General features: G+C 45.5%; 9 protein-coding genes across 9 annotated transcripts; 4 read left to right on the top strand and 5 right to left on the bottom strand.

Moving 5' to 3' along the window:
• Positions 1-97: 97 nt before the first annotated feature.
• Positions 98-2,791, bottom strand: IAQ61_005046 (uncharacterized protein; the record flags this gene model as incomplete). The annotated part of the gene is made up of 2 exons (XM_066096634.1): positions 98-2,485; positions 2,558-2,791. The coding sequence occupies 2 exons, from the start codon at positions 2,789-2,791 to the stop codon at positions 98-100; spliced, it is 2,622 nt and encodes an 873-aa protein (XP_065953329.1).
• Positions 2,792-3,174: 383 nt separating this feature from the next.
• Positions 3,175-5,818, bottom strand: IAQ61_005045 (uncharacterized protein). The gene is made up of 5 exons (XM_066096633.1): positions 5,146-5,818; positions 4,726-5,097; positions 4,428-4,670; positions 3,847-4,368; positions 3,175-3,789 (listed from the first exon to the last, which is right to left on the bottom strand). The coding sequence occupies exons 1-5, from the start codon at positions 5,527-5,529 to the stop codon at positions 3,697-3,699; spliced, it is 1,614 nt and encodes a 537-aa protein (XP_065953328.1). The 5' UTR covers positions 5,530-5,818; the 3' UTR covers positions 3,175-3,696.
• Positions 5,819-7,293: 1,475 nt separating this feature from the next.
• IAQ61_005044 (uncharacterized protein) lies at positions 7,294-8,599 on the top strand (the record flags this gene model as incomplete). The annotated part of the gene is made up of 4 exons (XM_066096632.1): positions 7,294-7,446; positions 7,526-7,898; positions 7,946-7,984; positions 8,037-8,599. The coding sequence occupies 4 exons, from the start codon at positions 7,294-7,296 to the stop codon at positions 8,597-8,599; spliced, it is 1,128 nt and encodes a 375-aa protein (XP_065953327.1).
• An 890-nt stretch (positions 8,600-9,489) lies between these two features.
• IAQ61_005043 (uncharacterized protein) lies at positions 9,490-11,187 on the top strand (the record flags this gene model as incomplete). The annotated part of the gene is made up of 2 exons (XM_066096631.1): positions 9,490-9,998; positions 10,071-11,187. The coding sequence occupies 2 exons, from the start codon at positions 9,490-9,492 to the stop codon at positions 11,185-11,187; spliced, it is 1,626 nt and encodes a 541-aa protein (XP_065953326.1).
• An 830-nt stretch (positions 11,188-12,017) lies between these two features.
• Positions 12,018-12,299, top strand: IAQ61_005042 (uncharacterized protein; the record flags this gene model as incomplete). The annotated part of the gene is made up of 1 exon (XM_066096630.1): positions 12,018-12,299. The coding sequence occupies one exon, from the start codon at positions 12,018-12,020 to the stop codon at positions 12,297-12,299; it is 282 nt and encodes a 93-aa protein (XP_065953325.1).
• A 1,027-nt stretch (positions 12,300-13,326) lies between these two features.
• Positions 13,327-13,611, bottom strand: IAQ61_005041 (uncharacterized protein; the record flags this gene model as incomplete). The annotated part of the gene is made up of 1 exon (XM_066096629.1): positions 13,327-13,611. One exon carries the CDS (start codon positions 13,609-13,611, stop codon positions 13,327-13,329), a length of 285 nt encoding a protein of 94 aa, XP_065953324.1.
• A 118-nt stretch (positions 13,612-13,729) lies between these two features.
• IAQ61_005040 (uncharacterized protein) lies at positions 13,730-15,889 on the top strand (the record flags this gene model as incomplete). The annotated part of the gene is made up of 7 exons (XM_066096628.1): positions 13,730-13,984; positions 14,037-14,123; positions 14,173-14,373; positions 14,424-14,823; positions 14,940-15,373; positions 15,425-15,497; positions 15,549-15,889. The coding sequence occupies 7 exons, from the start codon at positions 13,730-13,732 to the stop codon at positions 15,887-15,889; spliced, it is 1,791 nt and encodes a 596-aa protein (XP_065953323.1).
• An 853-nt stretch (positions 15,890-16,742) lies between these two features.
• IAQ61_005039 (uncharacterized protein) lies at positions 16,743-17,667 on the bottom strand (the record flags this gene model as incomplete). The annotated part of the gene is made up of 2 exons (XM_066096627.1): positions 16,743-17,048; positions 17,497-17,667. 2 exons carry the CDS (start codon positions 17,665-17,667, stop codon positions 16,743-16,745), a joined length of 477 nt encoding a protein of 158 aa, XP_065953322.1.
• Positions 17,668-18,070: 403 nt separating this feature from the next.
• Positions 18,071-20,569, bottom strand: IAQ61_005038 (uncharacterized protein). Its single transcript, XM_066096626.1, has 4 exons — positions 19,876-20,569; positions 19,712-19,791; positions 18,729-19,644; positions 18,071-18,680 (listed from the first exon to the last, which is right to left on the bottom strand). Exons 1-4 carry the CDS (start codon positions 20,105-20,107, stop codon positions 18,364-18,366), a joined length of 1,545 nt encoding a protein of 514 aa, XP_065953321.1. The 5' UTR covers positions 20,108-20,569; the 3' UTR covers positions 18,071-18,363.
• Positions 20,570-26,326: the final 5,757 nt, after the last annotated feature.

Below are 26,326 nucleotides of genomic sequence, written 5' to 3'. Positions count from 1 at the left end.
CCCCCCCAAAAAAAAATACGCCGCAAAACAATAAAAATCCATGGCTACCAAAAACACGCCTGCTCGTCAAATCATCACAAGCGGGGCGTGCCTTATTCTAAGCAGAAACCTCGGCATCCACAGCCCTCTCCTTACCCTTTGCACTCGACTCGATGCCCGCATCCCCAGGGGCTTCAGTCGCAGAGCCAGCCGCGCTTGCGGCCGCGGTGGCGGGTTGATCCTTCGTCTCTCCCTCCGCCGCCCTCTTCTCCTCATCCTCGCGCGCCTTCCTTTCCTCCTCTGCACGCCTCTCCTCCTCCTCCCGCCTAGCCACGCGTTCCAGCCTCTCCCTCTCCTCCTGCGCATGCACCATGCCCTCCCCGACCCCAGGCCACAAACTAGCCACAAACAAGGCAAACGCGCGCTCCACACTGCGCAGCCCCTCTCTCGCCCATCCAAACTGCTGTTCACGCTGTTGTCGCAAGAGGCGTTGCGCAGCTTGCTCGGGGGTGAGGGGGACTTGATTGCGCGCACGGTCTTCGTCTCCGTCAGCGTGGCGAGGCGGATTCGGAGCAAGGGGTGCGGCGACGCGTTGCGCCAATGCGCCGATGGGGAGCAGGGCTTCGAAGTGGCGACGCAGGGCGTTGAATTGGTCTTCGAATATGCCCGTCTGTGCAATGTATACGACGGCGGCGATGATGCCGAGCACAATGGGACGGTAGTATCCGCTTCCGCCGCCGGCGAAGAAGTAGACAAAACAGGCGAGTTTGAGAATCAACCAGACGTGTCCGCCTATATTCGCCAGCCGGTCTTCGTCTGCGGCAGGGGGATTCACAGCACCATTCTGAGCCTGGGCTTGGGCTGGGACTTGGGCCTGGCCAATCTGCTGGTCGTTGTTGTTTTGTGGTTCTGGATTCTGGTCGTCATTCATCGGCTGCCGTGTTTGAGTAGCGGCTGGCGCAGTAGCGATATGGTTGAACAGAGAACCGTTTCCGTGCGCAATTTGTTGGCCGAGACCTGTGATGAGTTGTCTGTTGTGGGCGAACTGGCCTGTAAAGGTTTGGAACGGGAGTGTAGGGACAAGAGGGGCGGTGGTGTAGGTACCTCGTTGATCGTAGATGAGGCCAACAGGTCCTTGGGGACTATATAGAAGGAAGAGCTCCGGAGAACAGTCCGCCGGCAGTGTCGAGGCCGTATTTTGGACGGGGAGTGCGGGAGCGATACGGGCAGTGGTGGGATCGTCTCGGTGATTGAAGATGACGCCGGCAGGTCCTTGGGGGCTAGATAGGAGAAAGAGCTCTGGGGGGCAGTCTGCTGGCGTTGTCGATACCGTATTTTGGCCTTGTGGTTGCGACGGAAGAGACTGTGTTGGCGGAGATGCAGTCGAAGTAGACTGGGCTGCGGTTGGCTCGGACGAGTTAACAGTGGATGCTGCAGGTGTGTTACTTGATGAAGTGCCAGTGTTTGCCGAAGTATTTGGAGTGTCGTGCTCGTCTTGATCCAGTCGGCGTGTCATTTCTTCTGCTTGGGTTCTAAGCTCATACATAGACCGCCGCAGTTCCATGAGATCAGGATTAGCCGCGCGCTGAAATAACGGCACATGACCGACGGCAATGTTCAATTCCCGTTCAACAAGATCCAAGTTCCGCTGCACAGTCGAGAGATTGCTTCTAATCTGAGCACGTCGCCAGCTTGGTGGACTGGCCGAAGTAGGCGGGCTAGCCAATGGGCCTCGAGGCGTTTGGTGAAGGGCCTTGGCATTCTGCATGCTCTGCCTCGAGCTTTCCAAAGTCAACTTGAGACGTGGCAGAATTCGCTCTACAATCTCAGCGAGGCTGGGTGTTGCTACAGGGGGGACTGCAAGGGCAACACCTGGAAGATTTTGGAGGTGTGGAAAAGGTCCTGGTCTTGGGTTCTGGCCTTGTGCAGGCATGTTCATCTCGTTGATTGTTACCGACCAGCGCGCTCCGTTAGGTCCCACACCCTCTTGCCGTATCACTCTGGCATTATTTGGTCCAGCATTCAGCACGGCAAGGCCTACTGGCGTTCCTGGGAGAGCTGCCGGGACCGGTCCATGCGCGGTGGCTGCAGGATTTGTAAGGACGGGAATCATTGGTTGTGGTCCTTGTATAGTTGGTGGATGAGTGGTTGGTTGTCCATTTTGAGCCAGTGCTTGGGCGATTTGCTGTTGGACCGACGCGGGTATGGCAACGCCCAACGGATTTACAGCAGCTGGGACATGGCCATTGTGATGATGATGGTGGTCATGTATATGGGAGTGGATATGTGGGTGATTATGATGATGTGGTTGCGAAGGGTCTGGCTCTGTTGCCGGGGGTGCTGATGATGATGGAGGATTCGTCTGCGAAGGGCTCGTCGACGTGGGAGCGTGGGTTGCACGGAAGGGGTTGGGCGGAGCAGTCGATGATCGGGGAGTAGGAGATGCGCCGGAGGGAATATTGGGTGGGAGCACGAGGTGCAGACTTTGGTCCTTGTTGTCGCGAATCTATACACACGGGACGGTACCTCTGGTTAGTGCTCAACGTTACCACTATGTCATTGCGAGCGAGCAGCATACATTGTCTGCGCCGAACACGGCTTCAAGAGTTTGACTGTTGTCCGCAACTACTCTACCACGGTATATCAGTCGCATGCGATCGGGCGAAGGTTTCGAAGGCACTGCATCCTGTATGCGATTGCGCAGCTGTCCGACGGTGGTGGAAGTCGGGAGAGCAGTGAATGTGACGCCGCCTTCTAATTCACTCGAGGGCGATAGCACCTTGAGGTTGAACGTAGCCTGCTCTTCCGCCATGTTGGTCTTTGAATACAGTCGAGTGAATGTCGGGCCTGTCCCGTGTGGTTGCAGCAATGGAGGCGCAAGTGTGGGTAATTGTATACGTTGCGTTTTGGTCCGAATCAGCGTTTGCCCAAGTCGGCGCCCGCCATCAATGACCCTTGTGAGCAGGCGCGGGTTCACGGTTGCTTCTAGAACCAACACGAGTAATCTTGAACATATTGCAACTGCGACTGCGATTATGCAAGCCCGTTGATTTCGTGATGCATCCTGATTTGCAAGAGGGAGTTTGATACGCTTGGTAAGCCTCGGTCGGACCTGTGGTTGCGAGTAAAGTGCCGGTCTTGTATCTTTGTTGGCACGAGAGCTGAGTGCTCCGCCTTGCCTCGGTGGATTGATGGATGCTGTGTTACACGTGACACACAGCTCTTGGAACACGTGTTTCCAGCCAAACGACTTTGGGACGCCGATCATGACAGAAACAATAACTAATGTACCAGTAGATGTTATGTGTCTACAGCAAGTAAGGCAGCTCTGTGTATGCCGAAATGGCATGGCGAACAATGTTTCAAATGCTCCTCAGAAAGCCCTCTTTTTACATTCCTATACCTGTGGTAAACACCGAATCCACTGTTTAATTTCTCATGTCACCATCTCCTAAATAAACTGGCCTGTATCTCCTTAACCTTAAGAAGCTAGCACTCCTCGATGGCCGTGATAATATGAAAATGAAGGCTTGGGTTAAGGTTTGAAATGCAAGTATCTATAAGCAAAATTGCTATGCGCCCAAGTCAACGATTTTACAACTCACCTTTTCATCTGGCTACGGATTCATGATTATCTATAGATACTTACATTCGCTAATCATCGTGTCATTAGTCCCCTCACAGCTACTGTTCGTTATAGTGTGCTCGAACCTGCCTTCAACCCAGACTCAACTTGACTTTAATCTTGTGAGGCCAGACAAACCACTGCTTGTGCAGTTCCCACTCTTTGCCCGAGTCTTCAAGTTCAATCTTCAACAAATCATCAGTATCGGTACTTCAAATAGGCCCTACAACCAACCAACATACCTCGTATCTTGCAAAGAGCGTAGCAATCACCTTGTAGACTTCCACCAACGCTATCGGCCGTCCGATGCAGATCCGATTCCCACCTCCAAAAGCCATATCTGCATCTTTCATCCTCTTCATCCGGGCTTCAAATTCGGATGCGTTTTCCTCTTCGGCTTGGAGCCAGCGCTCCGGTCTAAAATCGAATGGTTTTTCTCCAAAGATGCTCCCCTTGTAATGGATCACCCAAGGATTCATCCCCACAACCGTGCCTGGCGGAATAACGGTACCGTCCGCTAAGACAAGTCCTGTGGATGGAACAATGCGCTCAAGAACATGGCCAACTACGGGGTGCATGCGTAAACCTTCCTTGATACAGGCGTCGAGGTATGGCAGCTGACTGATGCTCTCGTAAGATGCAGGAAAAGGAATTTGCGCCGAGTGCAGTTCCTGGATGAGTCTATTTTTGGAGGATGGCGATTGGAGAATATGATAGATTGTGGCTTTCATGACGATGGCGAGTGTGTCAGCGCCACCGAGTATCTATTTTGAAGTTGTAAGTGCAGCTGCTCATACACGTCTCCGAGGCAATTCCAACTCACATTGATGATCATATAGCCAATGATTTCTTTATCAGTGACCAGTTCTGGAAACTCCTTCTTCGCTTCAAGAAATCCATTGAGAAAGTCCCATTTGCCTTTATCAAGTTCAGGATGCTGCACGCGCTCCATGAACCTCTCGACCGAGAAGCGAGCAGCAGTTGAGAAGTCATCAAATTTGAAGAAAGATCGCGGCCATTGTGGGTTCTTGCCGAGCCATTTGTCGAGACTAGGAATCTGTCCGACCTGTTTGAGATCAGCATTGTCCAAGGAGAAGACTCTGAAGTAGCTGTGACTATACCACAGAAAAGTACCGCATGACGCGTTCGGCTGTACCCAACATGTCGCCAGCATCTTTGCCCTCCTCCATGAAGCCAATGCGCTTACTCCAAGTCATGTCGCCTAAAAAGTCCCACGCAAAGTATGATATCCAATCTGCAATGTCACATGTCTTCCCGGGGCTTGCTCCATCCATGTATTGCGATTCAAGTTGAGCACAGAGCGTCCGAAGATTGTCGTCCATGATCTCTTCAACATAGAGTGCATTTTGATGGCTGTACAACTTCTGAACAGGCCGGACGCGTTTGGAATGGAACTCATTACTGCGTGTGCTAAAGATGTTTTGGATGATGTGACCATCTTGGAGAGCATCGTTGATACTATAATAGTCGCTCTGAGTGCGTTAACGATGACTTGCCACGCGATCGGCTACATAACCAACTTTGAGAAAAGTGCCGCGAGCATTATAGATAATTTTGATCAGATTCTCGTCGGCCAGGCTGACCATATTAGGGCCAAGCCGAACAACATCGCCGTGCTGCTCATGAAGTTTTCTTTGCGTTTCAATATGAGTTTGTCTATAGTGATTTGTAAATCGCCAGACATTAGAGAATTTGGCAAGTAAGGGGCCAGGAATTTTCTTGAGCGGGGATCGGAAATAGGTGAGCAAGCAGCGAGTGATCAAATATATCGCAGCGAGACAAAGAGTCTTGAAAAGCGAACCTGCAATGGTCATCTTTGTGCTGCAAAAAGGTTGATTGGAGATGGTGCTGAGGTATCCAAGAGCCAGAGAGCAGATGAAGAGCAAGTGCGGCACAGAAGACATGGTTTTCCATATCGCTTGTTGGTCCTACGCACAACGTCATGCAGCACTTGAGACACTTACTTCCTTCCCAAAAAGGAACAGGTTAGGCCGTAGAGTCGAGCAAGAGGTCTACCAATTTCCAAGGGCGATATTCAATCGTCAGCTAGCAGACCTCAACAAGAAACCCTCTGCCAGCGCCGCAGCGGCACACTGATGCCCACCCGTGGCTCAACAGCTTTTAACAAATCATAGATGGATGGATCGGACACCAGACCAATGAGATGCTACGTATTGTCCTTTCAGGCACAATAGCGAATCCTTCATAGTTGGAAGAAGAGTATCGATCGTGGCCGGGATCCTCCTTGGACTGAGACAGGCAGGTGAGTAACGTTCGACGCGTCACGTGCTCCTGGGACCTGGTGCAGCACTATGATATAAGACCCACACAAGCCTTGGCCTAGTGTATGGTATTCTTAAAATAAGACACACAAAAACCGTAACTAGACGATAATGATGAGCCATTCATCTTGAACGACAGCGTTCTGCGCTAATCAGCGGCGTGGTGGCCAGAGCATACTCTATGTATCACCATAGTTATTCACGTGTTGCCAAGACGGATGAGTGCAACCGTGCCCGTGGGATTGTAGGTATTTCCTCTTTCCTTTTCATCCCACCTACCATGGTATACTCTAGCCCGCAACCTCAACTCCATGACATGGCTCATGACTGTATGCCTGCTCCCGTTCACTTGCACATGACACCGTTGGCGATGCGTCATCACTGCGGGAATGTCAAGGCCGCATCTTCTGCGTTCTGACACCGGATACCGGTATTTTGTTACAGCATCCACAGATATTTTCCTTGTGTTTCGCCACCTTGTGGACTTGATCGCAATCTCGTGCAGCCTCTCATCATAAGTCTTGTTCAGCTACCCGCTCAAAGTGTTCGTCCAATCAATAGGGTAAGATGGATAACAAATTTGCCTGCACTGCGATTCGAGGCAGTGGCTCTGGCTGCAGCGCCACCAACTGCAAGCAAGTCCGCTTTCGTGCGGTTCCCTTCCACAAGCGACTGACCAACATTCGCTTGCACTCTCGGAATTCGAGACCCGTCTCAGCATCCTTGCTTCTACATACTCCGGGGAACTCGTAATCGTACCGCTGCCATTGCAAGTGGACGCCGGACCCGAAGATGTCGGCGAGGACTACCACAGAACAGTGTACCGCAGGATGGGCTTCCTACCATGGCAATGCAGATTTCTCCAATAACTTGCAATTTTGCACCCATATGGCCCAGATTACGGGCTGACAGTGTATTAACAGTACGCATAGAGAATGGTACAGCAAGCCAGGAACCTCAGTCCGTGGAAGCAGCGCCATGTGTCTCACTGTTACGTTTCATGAAGAAAAAAAAACGACTGAGGAAGCATCAATGATTTGCACCGAAATTCACTTTTATTGGTAGCGTGTTCCCTCGCCACGTTGCCATCGTAGCACGGCATCTTGTGTTGCGATTGCGGTGTGCGTTATTACCATCATTCTTTCGTCGTTACGGACGCCCACTAATCGATGCCTTGTGAGAACCTCATATTGCTATTCTGCATCTGATCCCATCTGCATTTGATCCCATCTTGAATCTAGCCATCGTAACGACGGTAGTCAAAGTCTCACTCCAGGTCAGGCATCTGTACGTCGCGACAGTCCAACCCGGATCTATTCAGATACTAGGCCGCCGGAAAAGTTCATATTCGAGAGCAGCAACGCCACTGTGGTCACACAGGAGACAATGAGCAAGCCAGATGACTTCTCGGACATTCTCAACGGCGTCATGTGGTTCCAGGTTTTGTTCGCAAGCGTCTTCATCGCTCTACGCTTGTATACACGACATCATGTCATCAGGAACATGGGATGGGATGACATACTTATGATAGTGAATCTGGTATGGCAAAGCTTCGGACGTTCACTAGCGCTTCATCTCCCCAGACAATTATCAACAACTCTTACTGACAGCTCCCAAGGCCACATTTATCGGTTACGTCGCGTGCATCTCGGTCGGCATTACCTATGGCGTGGGACGACGAACTGTTGACATAGTGCGTATGGACCTTGATTACTCTAGAGCCATGAAATGGGAAGCAATCGGCCAGGGCATCTGCATCATGGGGATTGCGGCTTCGAAGGGATCTGTGGCATTCTTCTTGTTGCGCATTGTTGCTAAGCCATGGCATATTGTCATACTGTGGTTCTGTATCTTGAGCACGACGGCGTTGTGTATCATCACAACCGCGTTGCTTTTCGTGCAATGTCGCCCGACGGCATTCCTATGGGATCAGAGTATTGAGGGAGGATATTGCTGGCTCAACTTCACGCAAGTTGGGCTAACGATGGGCTGTAAGTTTGGCATCTTCTCAGTTCAGGCTTATGCTGATGACACCCAGCATGGTCCGCAGCCATGGATTTTGCGCTTGCCCTTCTTCGTAAGTCAATTGACTTGATTTACACCGAGGAATTTTCACTGATTTTTCATAGCTTGGCACATAGTGATGGGCCTGAATATGAAACGCAAAGAAAAGATCACAATCGCGTGTGGACTATCGCTGGGAATCTTCGCCGGTACCTGCTCGATAGTACGAACGATCGAACTGCAGTCCCTTTCCTCTGTGGAGGACTACGTGTACGACACCTCGACCATGCTTCTCTGGTCGTCATCAGAAGTGTGCCTCACCATTGTCTGCGCTTGTATACCCGTTCTTCGTCCACTCTATGTCAGAATGAAGTATGGATCAGGCGGCGATTCCGCAGCCAAGAGATCCTATCCACTCGATGATCATTCCGAGTCCAATAATAGCCGAAACCGAAAGAAGGCCGATCATCGGTCAAGTGACGGCATATACATGGGACCAGGGGGGAGCATCTTGCAAACCACCGTTCGCATGGGCAGTGATACAGCAAGCGAGGAGACTATGTTGCGGGAGTGCGAGGAGCAACCATTCAAGTCGGATTCTCAAGCGCGGGATGCTGGCAGAAATACTGATCGCACGCACGATATCAAGGTTACTACGACTGTGACGTCCATGGACGAACGTGTATAAATACACTCGAGACTTGCAATGCTTGCGTATCGAAACCATACAAATGTGATAGTATAGTTAGAGGGAAAGGCTTTAAGAAAACACTCTTCATCCTGCGAATAATGTCAACCTTTTCTTAAGATTTTTTCAACGACGTCCTCTATTAGTGTACCGGTGCCTTTGTGATGAAAAGCCTGGAGACTGTGGCCGTCTACCACCATGGACCAGAAGCTTTCACATGATGGCCTATGGCAGCCTTGGTGCTTGACTGCGCAACTCAGCCAGTTCGCAAGCAAGGTTCAGGTACTGGGAGGAAGTTGGTCGTGTGTAGCTTGGGACAAGTTGTATAGGATAAGTTTTTGGCTTTAGGTGCTAGGAATACAATCTGTGGATTACTAATTTTGATGATAGTGTTAGTGAGAATAATATCTTGTTTTATTAAGTCGAGTATTTTTATGTACTTGGTAACTATAGGTACAGTACATGCCTGTGGGTCGACTAGTCATTTCACCTACTTGGAGAGACCTAGGAATTACCTCGAACCTCGATAGGCAATAGTATTAACGCCCGCCCCTCATCTATAAAAACCAGATTACAATATCAAGATAGAAGTACACAAAAGAGCAAAATTAGAAGGATATGCCTTATTAGAACTACATGCGACTTGTAAGGGTCCAAGTTCCTGCGATCGCTTCACTTCGCTTCCCGGTACCTCGACGCGCCGTGGCCGCCACGCTAGCATCGGTCGAGCACAGTACCGGTACGTCATTCATCATTGGCTTGTGAAAAAGAACATCTTCATCTCTTGATGCGACCACTGCCATTTCGTCCCATTGCCAACCTGCACGCTGTTTATTGTTTACTGAATAGGCACGAGCACACTTCTTGTCGTCGCTCATGAAGCAGCAGTCATGACCTTGATTTCCACGCGATCGCTCCTGCGAGCACCTGTTCGCACAATACCATATCCGCGGCCCTCGTGTCGATATACACGCTTCTCCACACAATCGCGCACCTTCACATCGACACGGGCCAGCTACGAAAAGCAAAATTCGCATAGAAAGGAGTCATTTAGATCGCGGCTGAGCTCTGCGCTTGGGAAGACGAAGATCAAATGGGAGCCCATACCCATAGCACTGGGTATTGGCTTCCTCGGCGTCTTCCAGCTGTACCGCATACAGCGAAGAGAAAAACACACGCAAGCAGATGGAGGCAATGGCGGGGAAGGGGCGGTGGATTCACAGGGACGTCCGAAGAAGCGGGAGAGGATACGGCCGAGCGGACCGTGGAGTGTTCAGGTCATGTCAACGCTGCCATTGAAGGCCTTGTCTCGACTATGGGGTCGCTTCAACGAGATTGACATTCCCTACTACTTTCGGGTGCCAGGTTTCAAGCTCTACTCCTTCATCTTTGGCGTCAAGTAAGTTGCACATGCATACATCACACCAGACATGCCACATTGCATGCTAGATCTGTGGTTGACTTTTCATAGCCTTTCCGAAGTCGCAGAGCCTGATCTTCACGTATACCCAAATCTCGCCGCCTTCTTCTACCGCAAGCTTAAGCCAGGCGTTCGTCCACTCGATCCTGACCCCAACGCCGTCCTATCGCCTGCTGATGGCAAAATCATCCAATTCGGCCTCATCGAACATGGAGAAGTTGAGCAAGTCAAGGGCGTAACATACAGCCTCGACGCTCTCCTCGGCTCCAATCGTCCCACAAAGCCAGACCAGAATGTTGCCAACTCACAGATCATCCAAGGCGTCCACGAAAAGACTTCACACAAAGACGAAGACGTGGTTCGTGCAGACGAAGAATTCGCAAACGTCAACGGCATATCCTACACCCTCCCCAACCTGTTCTCTGGCCCCTGGCCCAAAGACGGTAAACCTGCCGAAATGCCAACCGATCAATCCACAAAGCCGACACCTTCGTCTGAATCAGCCGTCCGCGCCGACCTCGCTCTTAGTGAGGCCGAGAAGCCTTGGTGGTCACCTGCCAGCACAAAGACACCTACTGCGCTATACTACTGCGTTGTCTACCTTGCTCCTGGCGACTATCATCGATTTCACAGTCCCGTGTCATGGGTTGTCGAGTCGCGACGACACTTTGCTGGCGAGCTGTACTCTGTGTCGCCATACCTCCAGCGCAAAATGCCCGGCTTATTCACTCTGAACGAGCGCGTCGTACTTCTCGGCCGCTGGCGCTGGGGATTTTTCTCTTATACCCCTGTTGGCGCCACAAACGTAGGCTCTATCAAAGTCAACTTCGACGCCGAACTACGCACCAACAGCCTCCTCACCGACACTGCCGCCGACCGCGCTGCTGAAGAAGCCGCCGAACGCGGTGAACCATACTCTGGCTTCGCAGAAGCGAGCTATGCGAACGCGAGTCGCGTGTTGGGCGGCTATGCGCTCAAGAGGGGCGAGGAGATGGGAGGGTTTCAATTGGGCAGTACGATTGTGCTTGTTTTTGAGGCACCCAAGGGGGAGAGACCGAGCTTGGACGAGGGCTTCAAGGGCAGGAAGGGCGGGTTCAGGTGGAACGTTGAGCAGGGGCAAAAAGTCAAGGTCGGGCAGGCGTTGGGTTATGTGGAAGAAGCCGACTAGGCAGTCGATCTTGTGAATGATAGCATTGAAATGGCAATACTGGCACGAAGAATGAAGTATTGCGAAGTCATGATGGCCAGACTTGAGATGCTGGATACTCACTCGTAGCTTGTGCGGTGACTCCCTCCAGATCACCCTGACTATAAGACGAAATAGGTATAATGTACAATAGTGATATGTTTTCTCTTATCCAATTCTCAGTTTGCATCGCCAGCGTTATTACTTCGAAATCATAGCACCTTCATCAGGGAAATTCGAGAAAACAAAAGCCCTTCTGCATGGAATTGGGAAAGTGATGTTCTTCATAATTGTTACGTCATGTTGGTATGCGCAGTGCGGAATAGGAGCTCGCTGCGTTTATTAAGAATTTGGGATGATGGAAGTTAAGATGGGATGGCGGAGAGATGGAGTAGGGCTGAGGGTTGGGTTTGGTGGGATGTTGGTGTTGATAGAGGGTTGCTGGGACTACCTACTGTTGGTGAGGTCTTGCTAACTATCAACTGCAGATGGCCGAGTCTCCGCGAGTATTTGGGCCAACGCTGCTAGAGCAAGCCATGACGTAGTATATGAAACAGTCTTTCCGTATAGATGGTGGTTGTATGCTTGAGTCCATGTGGCAGACGGTTCCCTCTACAGCATGCTAAATCAACGTCTTTTATTTTGACGATTTCATCATTTACCTCAGTCCAACGAAGGCCAAATCTAACGTGTTTTGCCAAAGGATAGCACAAATCTGAATGTTTCGTCACATCGACGTTAGCAGACCCCGCTAAAAGCATCAATGATCACGTACTATAGATTGAGTGCTCACTATTGGTAGCACGAACCAGATGATGGAAGATGGACCCAAAACGTCTGCATGTGGCCCTGCGAACTTCTGGAATCTGACATATGACAACAACACAGGTACACGCATGATCAAAACGACGAGGCTGCACCGCTTGACCGGAGCATTCTCTTACACGCAGCGAGCTGAAGCCAAGCCTTACTGGAACATGCATGTCAGCATTGCCTACCTGACATTTCCATATTGTGGCACTGTGCTGTCAATTGTAAGATCCACTACAACACCTCTAAAAGCTCGCTCTGCCGTCTTATCTGACACAACTTGACCGTTACATGTTGAGTTTGGTCACAGCCTCTAGTTTGGCAACGGCCTGCCAAGATCTGCAGCTGAAGATCATGAGATTGAATCTGCTGAACACCAGCGCAGCACTTGATCGAATGCAGATAATGAGCAAGCCTTACACTCGGATACGATGCCAAAGATTACATCTGACGAGACTTTGAACACCCAACACGGCCGCACAAGTGTCTGGCCAAGGCCTGAGTTTGCTTCTTACACCCACCGATGACTCCGCAGCTAACAATGTTTGAGAGTCACAACTCTGATGAAAAAGCATCAGTTCGATTTCAGCCTGCCAGATTGTGAGAGTCATCTCTGGAACTCGTCCAATCGATGTGGCTTTCGAGCCATGCATTGCAGTTGTGGTGCATTCGATACGATGTCGAGTTGGACTGAATGCCACAGGTGCAGGCTTGTTCGTCCATTACTCTACGGGCAGAGTTGCATCGATTGAAAAAGATAATTAGCACCACTTGCCATATTCATCTGCCACACCAAGCCTGGAAAGTTGAATTAAGGGTGTCGTGATGCGAAGAAGCCCGGCTCCCCTCGTACTTCCGACGCGCCACAGAACGCTAACAACCATCACAGTCTAGTTGGCGTGATCTACATAGCTTGAATGAGCTTCTTCCATGTTCAATTCTAGCTTCATCTGCTTGCTTCATACACCCTCTTCGGAGACGACTCTCGAAGCCATGACTAGCTCGAGCCACAATATGCGGAGTTCCCGATACCGGTATGTTCGGCACTCTACCGGTAATGATGTACATGTCAATTGATACCTCCAACGCCCACTCCCTGCAACTCTAACATGCACCACCGCTCACCACCGCTCCACAGTCGGCTGGAGCGACCATCTCCATGTACGACTCAGCACCTGCTGCGCCGCCGAGCTTGAGGCTGCCCAACGCCATGCAGGATCACAGGCTTGGTTCGGTACTTCTAGCTGCATTTGTCTGTGTACCGCAAGCCTTACCAATGCTTGACCTAGACCAGCCACTCAAAATCTCCGCTCATCTATCTAGGGTTGGTATATCGAATGTTACCTGCCCTCCAAGTACACACGGTATCGTGTAAGCCATACCGCCGCCTGCCATACCTCGTGCTCGACCAAGATCCGTCCTATTGGTGTCGACATAACAACATGCTTCCCATGAACTCATTGTGGTGTCGGGCAGATCCACAGCTAGTAGTGTAGTCTTGGTAGCTGATGTTTGACCTACTAGTGAGGCAGGGACAGCTGCCACCCTGAAGATATAACCACCTGTACCACCCAACGTTGGGACCCAGCCAGCCATTCGCTTTTCATCTTTACGTCAGTGAGCAAAACGCTTATTGCGCTTGTTGCCCGGCCAGCTAGGCACTCTACGACAAATTCTATTGCAACATTCGTTCACTCATACTTTGCAACTCATAATGTTTTCCTTTGTGAAAACTGCCGTCTTGTTGGCTTTTCCAATATTTCCTATATCCACTGTCGCTGTACCTACTCACCCACTGAGACCCCGAGTGCCTTGGGAAAAGAGTGGCATATTTGCGGGCAACAAAAGAGACAATAGCTACAGAACTGGCTGCGTTCATGGTCCAGAGTCAAGAGGCTGCTGGAAGGATGGTTTCAACATCGACACCGACATGGACCTGAAATGGCCAAACACTGGAAAGACTGTCAAAGTACGTCCCGTTCGCTCCAAGCATGACGTTCAAGCTTCGCTGACCAGCAAAGTATCACTTGGAAATTACAAACGGTACTGGGTCACCAGATGGGGTAGAGAGGCCCATGATGTTAATTAATGGACAATACCCAGGTCCTGTAAGTCAGCCATCAGAACTGACCAGTGTATAATGTTAACCTTTCACAGACGATAGTTGCAGACTGGGGCGACGACCTTGAGATTACGGTATCAAGTCAACTTCAACATAACGGAACAGGAATGCACTGGCACGGATTTAGGCAATGGGGATCGAATCAGGAGGATGGCGTGAATGGCATCACAGAGTGTCCAATCGTGCCTGGGCAATCAAGAACGTATCGCTTCAAGGCTACACAATACGGTACTTCAGTAAGTCTGAAACGCGGTCGCATCATCTGTGCGTGTGCTAATATTCTCAGTGGTATCATTCGCATTATTCTGTGCAATACGCCGATGGCCTTGTAGGCCCCATGATCATCAACGGTCCCTCGACAGCGAACTATGACATCGACCTGGGAGCACTGCCTTTCACGGACTGGTTTCACACATCTGCATTTACGGTCAATGCTGCAGCTCTCCATGCAGCTGGCCCACCTACTGCAGACAATCTACTCATCAACGGCCTGATGACATCGAACCTTGGTGGCAAATACGCGGAGACTGTACTTACTCCTCGAAAATCTCATCTTTTGCGACTCATCAATACTGGTATCAACAACTACGTTCACGTAGCCTTGGACGGTCATCCCTTCACTGTCATTTCCGCCGATTTTACGCCAATCGTACCATTTGAGGCAACTTCGCTTGTTCTTGCAGTCGGTATGTCACACAATGTCTAACCTACCCCAACCTCTCCACCTGTGCGACCCCCCCACGAATATGCAACACACATCCATGCTCATCAACGTTACACTAATGATGCACGCGATCACCAGGTCAACGTTATGAAGTCGTTATTCACGCCACGGAGAAGATTGACAACTACTGGCTTCGCGTAGGTACTGGTGGCAGATGCGACGGCCCCATTGCGAACGCAGGAAACATCAGAAGTATATTCCGCTATGAGGGTGCTAGAAGTGGCTACCCCACCTCTGTCGCCTCTGCACCACTTCCAGTGGGATGTGAGGACGAGCAAAACATTGTTCCTTGGGTTCCTACGACAGTTCCCCGGAATACACCAAAGGAGTTGGTTGCGGGATTCGATGCTGAATACACCGATGTCACACATAGTAACGGGGTAGTGCAGTGGCTGATCAATGGAATCCCCATGGCAATTGATCTAGACCATCCAACATTACAGTCTGTCATGGATGGCACCAACAACTTCACATCCTCACGCCATGTTTTCGAAATCGATGGCGAAAACAATGTACGTACCTTTCCTGCCATCCTCTCGACAATTGCCTGACATCGAACTTAGTGGCAATACTGGGTCATCCAACAAGATGCCACTGCCCCAACCCAACCCCATCCAATCCATCTGCACGGCCACGGTGAGTCTGCCATCTGAACGCCAAACGCTACACCACTAAAACAGTCACCAGATTTCTACGTCCTCGACTCTCAAGCAAACGCCCAGTGGTCCGGCGACATCTCCCGTCTAAAAACCGACAACCCCATCCGCCGCGACACCGCCTCCCTCCCCGCATCAGGCTACCTTGTCCTCGCCTTTGAATCCGACAACCCAGGTGCATGGCTCATGCACTGCCATATACCCTTCCACGTCGCCGCCGGCCTAGGCGTGCAATTCCTCGAGCGAAAGAGCGAGATCCAGAATACGCTGGGTAGTCTGCAAGGTATGCAGGATGGGTGTCGCCAATGGCGGGATTTCCACAAGGAGAATTATCCGAATGGTATCTTGATACATGGCGATTCGGGATTGTGAGGCGCAGGAGGAAATTTTGGTGAGGCTGGAGGGTTGAAGGGGGTTGAGCAGTGGTAGGCCCATTTAGCCACTGTTCTTTTGGGGGGTTTTCGCATTGCTGTGGCAACTTTTCATCTTCATGGCTTGGGATGGGGTTTGATGCTTAGATTACAATGCCATGCGTACTCAGGCACTCTATAGTAGTTTTAGTTTAATAATAATGACGTGTGCATGTTCGGTATGCACATCCACGCTACTTCTTCTTCTCTCTTTTTGCTTCTTTTTGGATTTGTAGATCTAACCAGACTACCGGTACCGGTATCATAAGTATATCTAGCGTTTATTATGACCCCCGATGTCCGCTGGCCTTTCATTGTCAAGCCACTACATTGGCGTATTTACTACTTATGTATGGACAAGCAAGGCGGCCGCAGCATCCAGTACGTCCCCTTTTTGACTACTTTGATACAGTGCAACAGTGGTGAAGTGGTACGGTAACGCTTTGGTATATATCTTAAGTTGCTTCCTCCCCCCGCACTGCAAATTAGATGAATTGTCAAGCGACTTTCCAAAATGCAGGAAGTTGCTGTGTACAGTGTGTTCGACCTCGCCTCGCCTCCACTAGGTCATGCGGGTGATTGTCTGGAGGGGAAAAAGTGTTGTAAATGATGTATGTATATAATTGATGTATGCACTAGGTTGACTTGCCACCGCGCCTTCATCTGGGCAGTCAAAGCAATCATGCTTTATATCCCTATTGCAAAAGATGCTCTCTTCTTGGTTTGCCTTTCTTCTTCATGAATCTGATCACTTTCCTCGTATGCTTCTGACTCCCCTCTTCCATGAACCCATCAAGCTACTGTCATTGTCACTGCTACTCGATCTGTTCAATATTCTTCCGTGAACGAGCTTTCCTCTCATTCTCTTCACGCTGTCTTTGCGCGGTAGCTTGTGTAGTTGCATCTGCAGCCTTTGCTTTCGCGGCTTTCTCACGATCGCGAACCAGTCGGCGTTCACGCTTCCTTTGGGCAGCGGCTGCTTGCTTTGCTTTGTGTTCGGCGGCAAGGCGCGCTTGCTTTTCACATGTAGCTACAAGTTCTCGCATTAGTTTTTCGGTTCTTTCGGCTCTGTTCATACCTTCCACGAATTTCTGAAATATCGATGATGGAGTTCTTCCTCTCTTCGTTGAGACTTCGTTTCCAATGGTTTTGTTTCGAGCCAAGGCCGACCTGCAACGTAATCTTTTCTCATGTCACAAGCTTCGGCGTCAAAAAAGTCGGCATACTTAATTCTAATCGCTATATGCCGTTGAAAAAAAGAATTGATTTGAGTTAGCGATGATTCCTAGCCTCTCCACACCAACATCTCTTTGCTTCTCTACGTTGTGCTCATTCCTCTGCGTCCTTTTTTTCAGCCACGTCTTCGGCTTCCTTGTGTCGTCTTTCCCTTTCTATCCAGCGTTCCCAACGTCTCATCTTCCTACGGTAATTTTGCCATTCGGCCTTGATCTTCTCGTAATCCTCGTCGTAATTGGCCTTCTCTTGTTCATCACCAAGTACTTCGAATGCTGCACATACCTACACGTCCTTGCATTAGTGTATGAAATTGTAGGTCAATGGGCAGCTTACCTGACGGAACTCAACGGCGTCAACTGTCTGGGCAGGGGCTTTCTTGTCTGGGTGATGCAAACGAGCAAGCGCATGGAAAGATTTTCGAATGTCCGTCCGTGTAGCATCTTTGCTGAGACCGAGATCGAGATAGAAGTCTGCTCTTGCAGGCTTGACTGGTTCACTACGCATATGGTTGATGTTGAGCAGATCGATGGGTGAGAAGTAGTGATGGCAGATGCGCAGCTAAATCTGGAGGGAAAAAGATGGGGTGGCTGAAGATCAATGAGGTGAGGTGGTTGAAGATCAATGAAGTGAAAGAGGTGAAGATCAATGAAGTGAGGTGAGGAAGATTTATAGGATAAGACGAGCCAAAGTCTAATAAAGTAGTGGAGATAAATAATTTACAATAAACTAAAGTACAAAGATTTAAAGTGAATTAAAGCTCAAAGAAATAATTAATTAAAAATTAACCTCTGTGAAGTCTACGGTTTACAAATTCGCAACACATTTCACCTAGTAATTGCGAGCTAAATCCCGCTCAGGAAAACGCGACATCGCGTTTGCAAACTCAACATAGCAGGACAAATAGCTTGGCATCATCTGCATTCGACCATTGAATGGGAACGAGCTGATATTTGTTTATGGTGTTGGCACAATAGTAGCCACACAGGCCCAACACAGGCGGACAAGTACCATGTACATATATATTCACGTTGTGAGTGACGGGAACTATAATGCTGGTTATTATTACCGGTGTACTGCGGTACGATCACGTAATTTCACTCGCAGCTACCGTGTATCACGATTTTGACACACTAATGTAACAATAAGTTTCGAGTATCTTGCAATCGCAAATATGAAGCTCCTTCACAGTTGCACCATGCTCTATAGTAAGAACCTAAACCCGTTGCTTTGCCCAACACCCGGCGCTGCATTAATCGCCCCCTCGACGTGCTCACCACGCTCTAACTTCTTGTTCAACCTTCGGAGGATGATTCTCATGATAACAGTCATGATAATGGCAAGCGCTGCAGTGCCGCAGTCCACACTGAGTGGGACAGTCAAATCTGGCTGTTGACCGCTGGGTGGCTGCTCATACATGTAACTGGCGTAGATACTGCTGGTATTGGATACGGCGTTGATAAAAGCCAAGGCAGCTGCGCGTTTGGCTGGGGGTCGAGGGATGGAGTTGGAGATCCAGGCTGGGATTGTGTTAGCCAAGGTGCGATTTGCAACGACATTGTACTTACCGAGAGCAACGACATAGCCGGTGTAGACTCCAGGGACCATCAGCATCATCGCAACATAGCGGGGTGCTATGGATGTTGTGGCAGCTGCTAGGATAAAAGCTGCGACGCCGACGCATAGAGGAAGGACAATGTGGAAAAATCGTTCACCTGTACGATCGGCATGCCATGCATTTGCAAACGTGGTGATTACAGCAAGAACGTAAGGAGGAGCCGTCAGTAACAGTGTCTTGATGTTGTCGTAACCCAGCGTCTTGACAACGGTGGGGAAGAAGTTGGTGACGGATGCCGATGAAACGATGGAGAGCAGGAGGATCATCAGAATCCAAGTCTTGATATCCAATAGAGCCAGCTTGAGGCCACCAAAGAAGCTCTGCGACTCTGTGGAAGTCCAGTCGTCCTCGCCAATGTCCTCCTCTAGCCTGTAGACGGCAAGTTGTCTCTCCTCCTCTGTGAGCCAAGACGTCGTGCGAGGGAAGTTTGGCAGTATAAAGAACGCCACGCATGCGATGACCACGGTTATTATCCCCTCAAGGATGAAAACCCAACGCCAGGCCCGTAGTCCAGACGTATAATCCATATTGCTGGTTATCCCGGCGGTGATCAAGCCTCCAAAGGCTCCTGAGATCAAGGAACCGCTGTAGAGCACCGCCGTTCGAAGCCCAAGCTCTTTGCGTGTGTACCAGGTCGACAGATAGAACAGACAGCCCGGGAAGTAAGCAGCCTCGACGAAACCCAAGAAGAACCGGCAGGCAACTAGCCCCCCAAAATTTTGAACCGCACCGGTGGCTCCGGAAATGATGCCCCAGACAATCATGCAGACAGGTAGGTAAATCGCGGGCTTTCCGGTCTTGTTCAGGAACAGATTGCTCGGAATCTGCATGAGAATGTATCCAACAAAGAGAATAGAGACTGTAGTCTGCGGATTGGTCAATACAATGGGTCTTGTACTAGGCGCATTTCTGATGTGTGAAGTCAGGACTGACCTGATATTGCACACTGCTCAAGTTCAACTCATCTTGGAGTCCTGCCAATCGAACGGCTGCAATATTATTTCGATCCAGATCTAGTGTTTGAGTAGCAACGTCAGTGATGTTGTCGTACAGACTTTGAAAAATTGAAAAAATTGAAAAAAAAAAGAAAAACTCACAATTCATTATGTACATCAGAATGACCATTGGAAGTAGTCGGATATCGATTTTTCGCCGCATCTTGGCTTCGGCCTCAGCCCGTCGCTCGGCAGTCATGGCCGCAACGAGCGGCGGAGCCACAAGCTTGCCATTTGATTGTCCAGGACTCGCTCCACCCGTGACGGGCGCGATATTGTCGTCGGAAAAGCGGTCGGCCCCGTCTTTTTGATCGATTTCTGTTATACTCCCCATTGCGATCTAGACGTGAGGCGGATTGGCGTTCAAGGAACTGGGAACGGTAACGTAACGGTTGGCGGGCGGGCGCAGACGTGGAACAAGCATCTGTCAAGCACAGCGGGCGCATCCAAGACTTTACTTATAGGAAGCTTGCAGTAAGCGCGAACAGGGCTACCCGCGCAAGGTCCAAACCAGCGTCTCGGCATGAGGAGTTGCTTCTTGAGATGGCACCACATATCGTCTGCATACCCGGGATTTTGGCCATAACGTGTCTAGGTATCGGAGGTTGGCCTAAGAGATACGGGTCGTGTGACGTAGTGGTGGCATGTCATATGACCATGGGTTTCGCGTCGGGCGACTTGGGCTTTACTCCGAGTGGTTAGAATATCCCTGTAGGTTCAAGTCCACGTCACAGCGGTAAATTTTTATAGTTATATAAACTAGCCTATAGTTAAGTATAAATTAGGGTAATTTAAGCAAGTAAACGCAGTTTTTATTACTATCTTTTTTAAACATGTTCTAAACCTATTCTTAATAATATATAGGCGTTCCTAAATACTATACTAGAGTTTAGTATAGCAGTACTAGATAATATATCTAAACTAGATAGTAATATTAGAGATAAATTTAGGCAACTATATAAAGTGCTAGAGGAGGATAGTAGTAGTAGTATTAAGGAAGTAAGTAAAAGTAAATAGAACAAGTTTAGAATAGGTTAGTAACACGTTATAGGGGTATAATATATACCTTACTTATAGTAATAGTTAAGGACTACTACTTATACTAGTAATTATTAAGCATACAGCTATTCTCCTAGTATACCCTTAATTATATAGCTAAGGGTATAGGTATATAATACTAGTTTAGTAATATAAAGATAGCTCTTACCTAATAAGAGAAGAGGTGCTTATATAGGCTACACAGGTAACACATTAAGAACACGTTCTTAAATTATTCTAATTCTAGTAGGTATAATACTCCTGCTAGTCTGTCTATCTTAATAGGCCTACAACTTTACTATTCTTTAATAGCTAGCTAGCAAGCTAGTATAAATACTAATACTCTAGGGTAAAAGTGTGTAAGTATCTTAAGAACACGTTATAAATATATTCTTATTACGTTATTAATAATGTATTATATAATTAGATCTAAACCTTAAAAAGTGCTATACCTAAGAAAATTCTACAAAGAGAACTATAAATAAGAAGCTATTATTATAGCCTTATTAAGCGCTTCTCTTTAAGGATTTATAAGGACTACTAGGTATCTTATTATCCTATAATAAGGACTATAGTAAATTAGGTAGGGAGCAAAACTTAAACATGTTTAAAACGTGTTAATAATAAGTTAGCAAATTATAGAATAGGCTTAACTATATATTAGCTGTTAGAACTATAGCCTAATATCTGCTACTAGGAAAAAATATTATTTTAGTTAGGTACTACTAGAGGTAGACTCTATATATCTATAAGGTCTTCTAACTAGGGAGATATTAAATCTTTCTAGTAGTCCTACTTTATATTCTGTGGTTAAGCTATAGTTAAGCTAGATAAAGAAGTGTGGTAGGTATATTGCAACCTATTCCTAACATGTTCCTAATATATTCTAGGCGTTAATTATCTACAAGGGCAAGGATCTCTATTTAAAATCCTATATAAAGTTACCTTCTAAGTAATTATACTAATAGATATAGTAGCAATACCTTTTTTTACTATTATTTCTTTTAGTATATATATATATATACCTCCTCCTCCCTTAACACTATCTAATAGTAATATTAAGGAAGTAGTAAAGGTGTTGTAGCCTATACTTACTTTATAGCTTACGCAATATAAGTTGTTTGCAACCTATTATAAATATATTCCTAACTTATTATAGCCTAGTTCCTAAACTTAACCTAGCTCTAAACCTATCTCTAACTTAAAGGTTTCTATTCTATTAAAGAAATATATATTAGCTTTACAAATAAAGATAAAATCTTGCGTATTATAAAGCGTAAAAAGCTTCTATAGTTCCTATTTAAGAGTAGCCTTAGAGGAGTACACTATAAGTAGAGGATAAAGCATTAGGATCCTAAAACTATACGTGGTATAAGAGAATAGGTTTAGAACATGTTGCTAACACGTTACTATAGGCGTATATATAGCAAATCTTTATATTAAGCTTAGGTAACTTAATTATTTACCTTTTTAAAGAGCAGGTATTAATTCTATTAGATTAAGATATATTCTAGATAGATATGTTATATAAGAGGTTGTATAGGGTATAGGCAGAGATTCTAATAGTAATCTTCTACCTATAGGAAAAGAAGCGTACGCATTAAGAATAGGTTTGTAACACGTTTCTAATATATTATAGTTATTATACTTAGCTAAATTATTATAGATAAGGATATAACTAAGATATATTAAGTTACTATTACTAACTTCTTTTAGAAGTGTAAAGCACTTACAAAAAAATAAGTATTATAGAGGCATATTTACTTATAGGGATTCTATAGGACTACTATTAATATATATAATAAGCAGATAATAGGCAAGTTTTATAGCACACTATAATATATTTGTAACGTGTTTCTAACTTGTTTCTAGGACTTAGGCGCTATCTCTAGTTAATTAATCCCTATAAGCGTAACTAGCGCTAGTAACTTTAATCTTGTATAAGATTTTGTTAAGTATATCTATAAAGAAGTATTTACAAAGTATATAAAAGAGAGCTAGATAATACTACCTCTTTATATCTAAGTAAATTACTATAGGCATTAATAGCAGAGGAATACTTTTAGCTTACTAACCTCCTCTTACGTAAGTAAATATATTCTAAACCTATTCTAAACGTGTTCCTAACTTATTCTTATATAATTAGAACATAAACCCTCTAAAGATACCTAAAACTAGGTAATCTATAAGAAAAACCTAGTAATTACTACTAAGATTATGCAATACTATAGTAAAATATTAAAAGAGGTATAGGAAAAACTAGAATCTTATTTAAATATAGCTAAGCAAGCAGGCTAGAAAGGATATAAAACTAGTAAGTATATAAGTATTCTTAAGGCTACTTAGAAGTAAGTTTATAACCTATTCTTAACCTATTAGAATTATATAAGTAATATTATATAGTGCACACTAGATAGATCTATAGGATATAAAAGAGTTTAAAGCCTAGAGCAAGTTTAGAATACGCTATAACTATAGAACTCCTAATAGGCTTAAGCAAAGGTACCTTAAAAAGCTTTAGAGGGGAGAAAGTAAGTCTTACGCTAGCGTTATGCATATTTACTAATTAAAATATGTTTAGAATATGTTTAGAACGCGTCTTATAATAATAATAACACTCTAGATAATAATAAAGCAAGTCTTGCTATATCTAACTTAACTAGATATATCTTAGTCCTAATAAGAAATAAAAGAGCACGCTTAAAAGCCTAAAGCTAGAGGGCAAGTAGTAGAGCGGTATTAGAAAGAAGTTTACTAGCCCCTTTTCTATCTTCTCTACTACTAGGCTCTTCTCCTCTACTAACAGTAACCTAAAGGTATGCTTCGCGAAACACGTTTATAACACGTTCCTAACTTGTTATTAGTCTATAACTATAAACTTTATAATAAAAGGCTCTTCTTAGTAATTAGGCTCTAAAGGAGAGAAAAGAAAAGCTAGAGGTAGATAAGGAAGAACTTATATAGAAAAAGGCACTATTTAAATTATAAAAGGTATAGTTTAAACTTAAGAAAGAGATAGCTACTTTTTATATAAGGTAGGGTTAGTCTATAAATATAGTAACTAGTTCCTAACTAGTTCTTAATATATTCTAGTCTATCACGTAAGTATATATAAGTGGATAAATATATATTCTTTCTTCTTCTCTTTCTTCTTCTTTCTTCTTACACTCTATAAGAACTTTTTATATTTAAGAGTTTAATACTATTTTACTATCTATCTTTCCTAATATTATTAGATATAACTAGTTAATATAGTCTACAAAGATCTTTTAAAGTTAGTATATAATAGAACGCGTTAGGAATATGTTATAAACTTGTTCTAATACTAAGTAGGATTTATACTAGCGATATATTAAGCTTAAGTTACTTCTATCTAATACTAGGGCATTCTCTCCTATAATATCCTACCTAAATAATAGGTGTATAGTATTTCCTAGCAAGCTTTTCTGCTAGGCTATTTAGGCTAGATTAGGGGTATAGGAACTTTATAGAGTATATATACATGCGAGTTAGAACATGTTTACAATATATTAATAACTATTTTAGCGTTACTTCTCTAATAGAGGTAATCTTATCTACTACCTTAAGAGGTATTATCCTAAGGTTTAAATAGCCCTAGTAAACTATAGTAGAACTATAATACAAGGTATTACAGAAGTAAGGATCTTCTATAGGAGCTTAATAGTAAATACTTAAGAATATGTTCTAAACACGTTAATAATACATTCTCTACTAGTAGAGCAGACTACACTAAGTGCCTCCTCTAAGGTTTAAGAACCCTCTAAGATAGCTAGTCTATAACAAGAAGTGGTAGCTAGAGTAGAGGCTAAAGAGGAAGTAGAGAGTAAAGAAGAGGAGCAAATAGTTGCTCCCCTTTACACTATAAATAATATTTAGCAAAAGTAGCAAAAAGGAGATATAAGTCTAGTCTCTTAAAACACGTTTAGAATATATTAATAATACGTTATAGCTAGACACCTATAAATACTAGATTCTTCTTTAATTTAAGGGACTACTAGAGCTTTATAATACCTATAAAAGTTAAAAGAAAAAGTTATATACTATTAAAGGACCCTATAAAAGTAAATAGTACTTTACTTTTAGTAGATAGAAAAAAAAAGAGAAGAGTAGAGAGTTTATTTTAGCAATTACTACTACCCCTTTAGGTTATATGCTATTATATATTATTTATTAGAACCTGTTCTTAACACGTTCTTAACGTGTTCCTACTTATTACTATTATTATCTCCCTCCCCCTCTCTAGTATCTTCTCTATCCTCCCTATCCTCCCTAGGCTCTACAAAAGCATACTGCAAGTAGAACTAGGTAGTATTCTAGCAGGAATTAGCAAGGTCTATACTAGTATTAAAGTAATAGTCTTAAAACACGTTAGGAATAGGTTAATAATATATTATAAATAACTTACTATAGCTAGGATAATTACAAGCGTAGATAGTATAAGGAACCTAATAACCTTAAATCCTTAGTAGGGTAGATATAGTAACAAAGTTAAGCTATAATAAGTTAGTAACGTGTTTTTAATAGGTTCTTATAGGCTATACCTTATTACTATTATAGCTACTATAAGTCTTCTTCTAAATTATATTTAGGAGGGTATTAGTATTTATAGGGGGGCCTATAGTAGCTGCTAGCTAGGCTTAGAGAACTTCTATAAAATATATTAGTAATAAGTTTTAAATATATTCTAAATAACTTATAGTAAGGAGTGTTCTAGTAATTATATATAACCTTTATATAGAAGTCTATATATATTAGTATAACAAGTTAAGAATAGGTTAATAATATATTTACTCTTTGCCTTGCAGACCTCTATTATAGAGGGCTAGCTAGTCTTCTTAACCCTACTAACCTTATAGTAGGCTATATTAAGCCTATAATCTTTTTTAGCATAGGTATATAGAGTGCCCCTAGTACCTAGAATAGCCTAAGAATATTAGAACCTATTTAGAATATATTTAGAACCTATTCTTACTCTATATAAGGTGCCCTTATTATTAATCTTAGTATAGTAGTAGCGCTCTCTACTCTCTATCTTAACTGCCCTATTAGGGCTAACCACAGGCTATACCCTAATATTATCTAGGACGCAGCTAAGGGCAAGGTACTATTAATAGTGCTTCTATAACCTATTAAGAACATATTCTAAACACGTTTTAATCTACTTACGTAGAATAAGAGGGATACGTTAGTAATAGGTATAGTAGTAGTAGCTTATAGTATTACTAGTATAGAATATATTTAGAATAGGTTTAGAACATATTATAAAATCTTATAGTATAATATTTAGTTAATCTTGCTTAGCTAGCTAGTAAAGCTTGGCATAGCCTAACCCTATGCTAAATACGAGTTCACGCAGCGCTAATTCCATGGTTATATGAACTGCGCCCTCGTGTGACGTACGTTTGGCAAACCAGAGCTGAGAATAGCAACTCCCTTTGTCGGGAAGCGGGATGTCGATGCAAGCATGTCGTGTCATGAAGAAAGGTAAGTGGCT

This window comes from Plenodomus lingam (assembly GCF_022343315.1).
Source record: "Plenodomus lingam strain CAN1 chromosome Unknown contig_21, whole genome shotgun sequence".
In the NCBI taxonomy this organism is placed as follows: Eukaryota; Fungi; Ascomycota; class Dothideomycetes; order Pleosporales; family Leptosphaeriaceae; genus Plenodomus; species Plenodomus lingam.
Note: the sequence above shows the minus strand (reverse complement) of the source record. Positions and strands in the feature narration are given on the sequence as shown.

Bases quoted from the DNA above. Each gene is read 5' to 3' on its own strand.
- IAQ61_005045 (XM_066096633.1), bottom strand. From the start codon at position 5,529: ATGTCTTCTGTGCCGCACTTGCTCTTCATCTGCTCTCTGGCTCTTGGA. The intron at 5,098-5,145 runs GTTGGTTATGTA...TAACGCACTCAG, and splicing joins CTCGCGGCACTTTTCTCAAA to AGCGACTATTATAGTATCAA. The intron at 4,671-4,725 runs GTATAGTCACAG...GATCTCAAACAG, and splicing joins TCATGCGGTACTTTTCTGTG to GTCGGACAGATTCCTAGTCT.
- IAQ61_005038 (XM_066096626.1), bottom strand. From the start codon at position 20,107: ATGGGGAGTATAACAGAAATCGATCAAAAAGACGGGGCCGACCGCTTT. The intron at 19,792-19,875 runs GTGAGTTTTTCT...CTCAAACACTAG, and splicing joins TCTGATGTACATAATGAATT to ATCTGGATCGAAATAATATT. The intron at 18,681-18,728 runs GTAAGTACAATG...ACACAATCCCAG, and splicing joins CGGCTATGTCGTTGCTCTCG to CCTGGATCTCCAACTCCATC.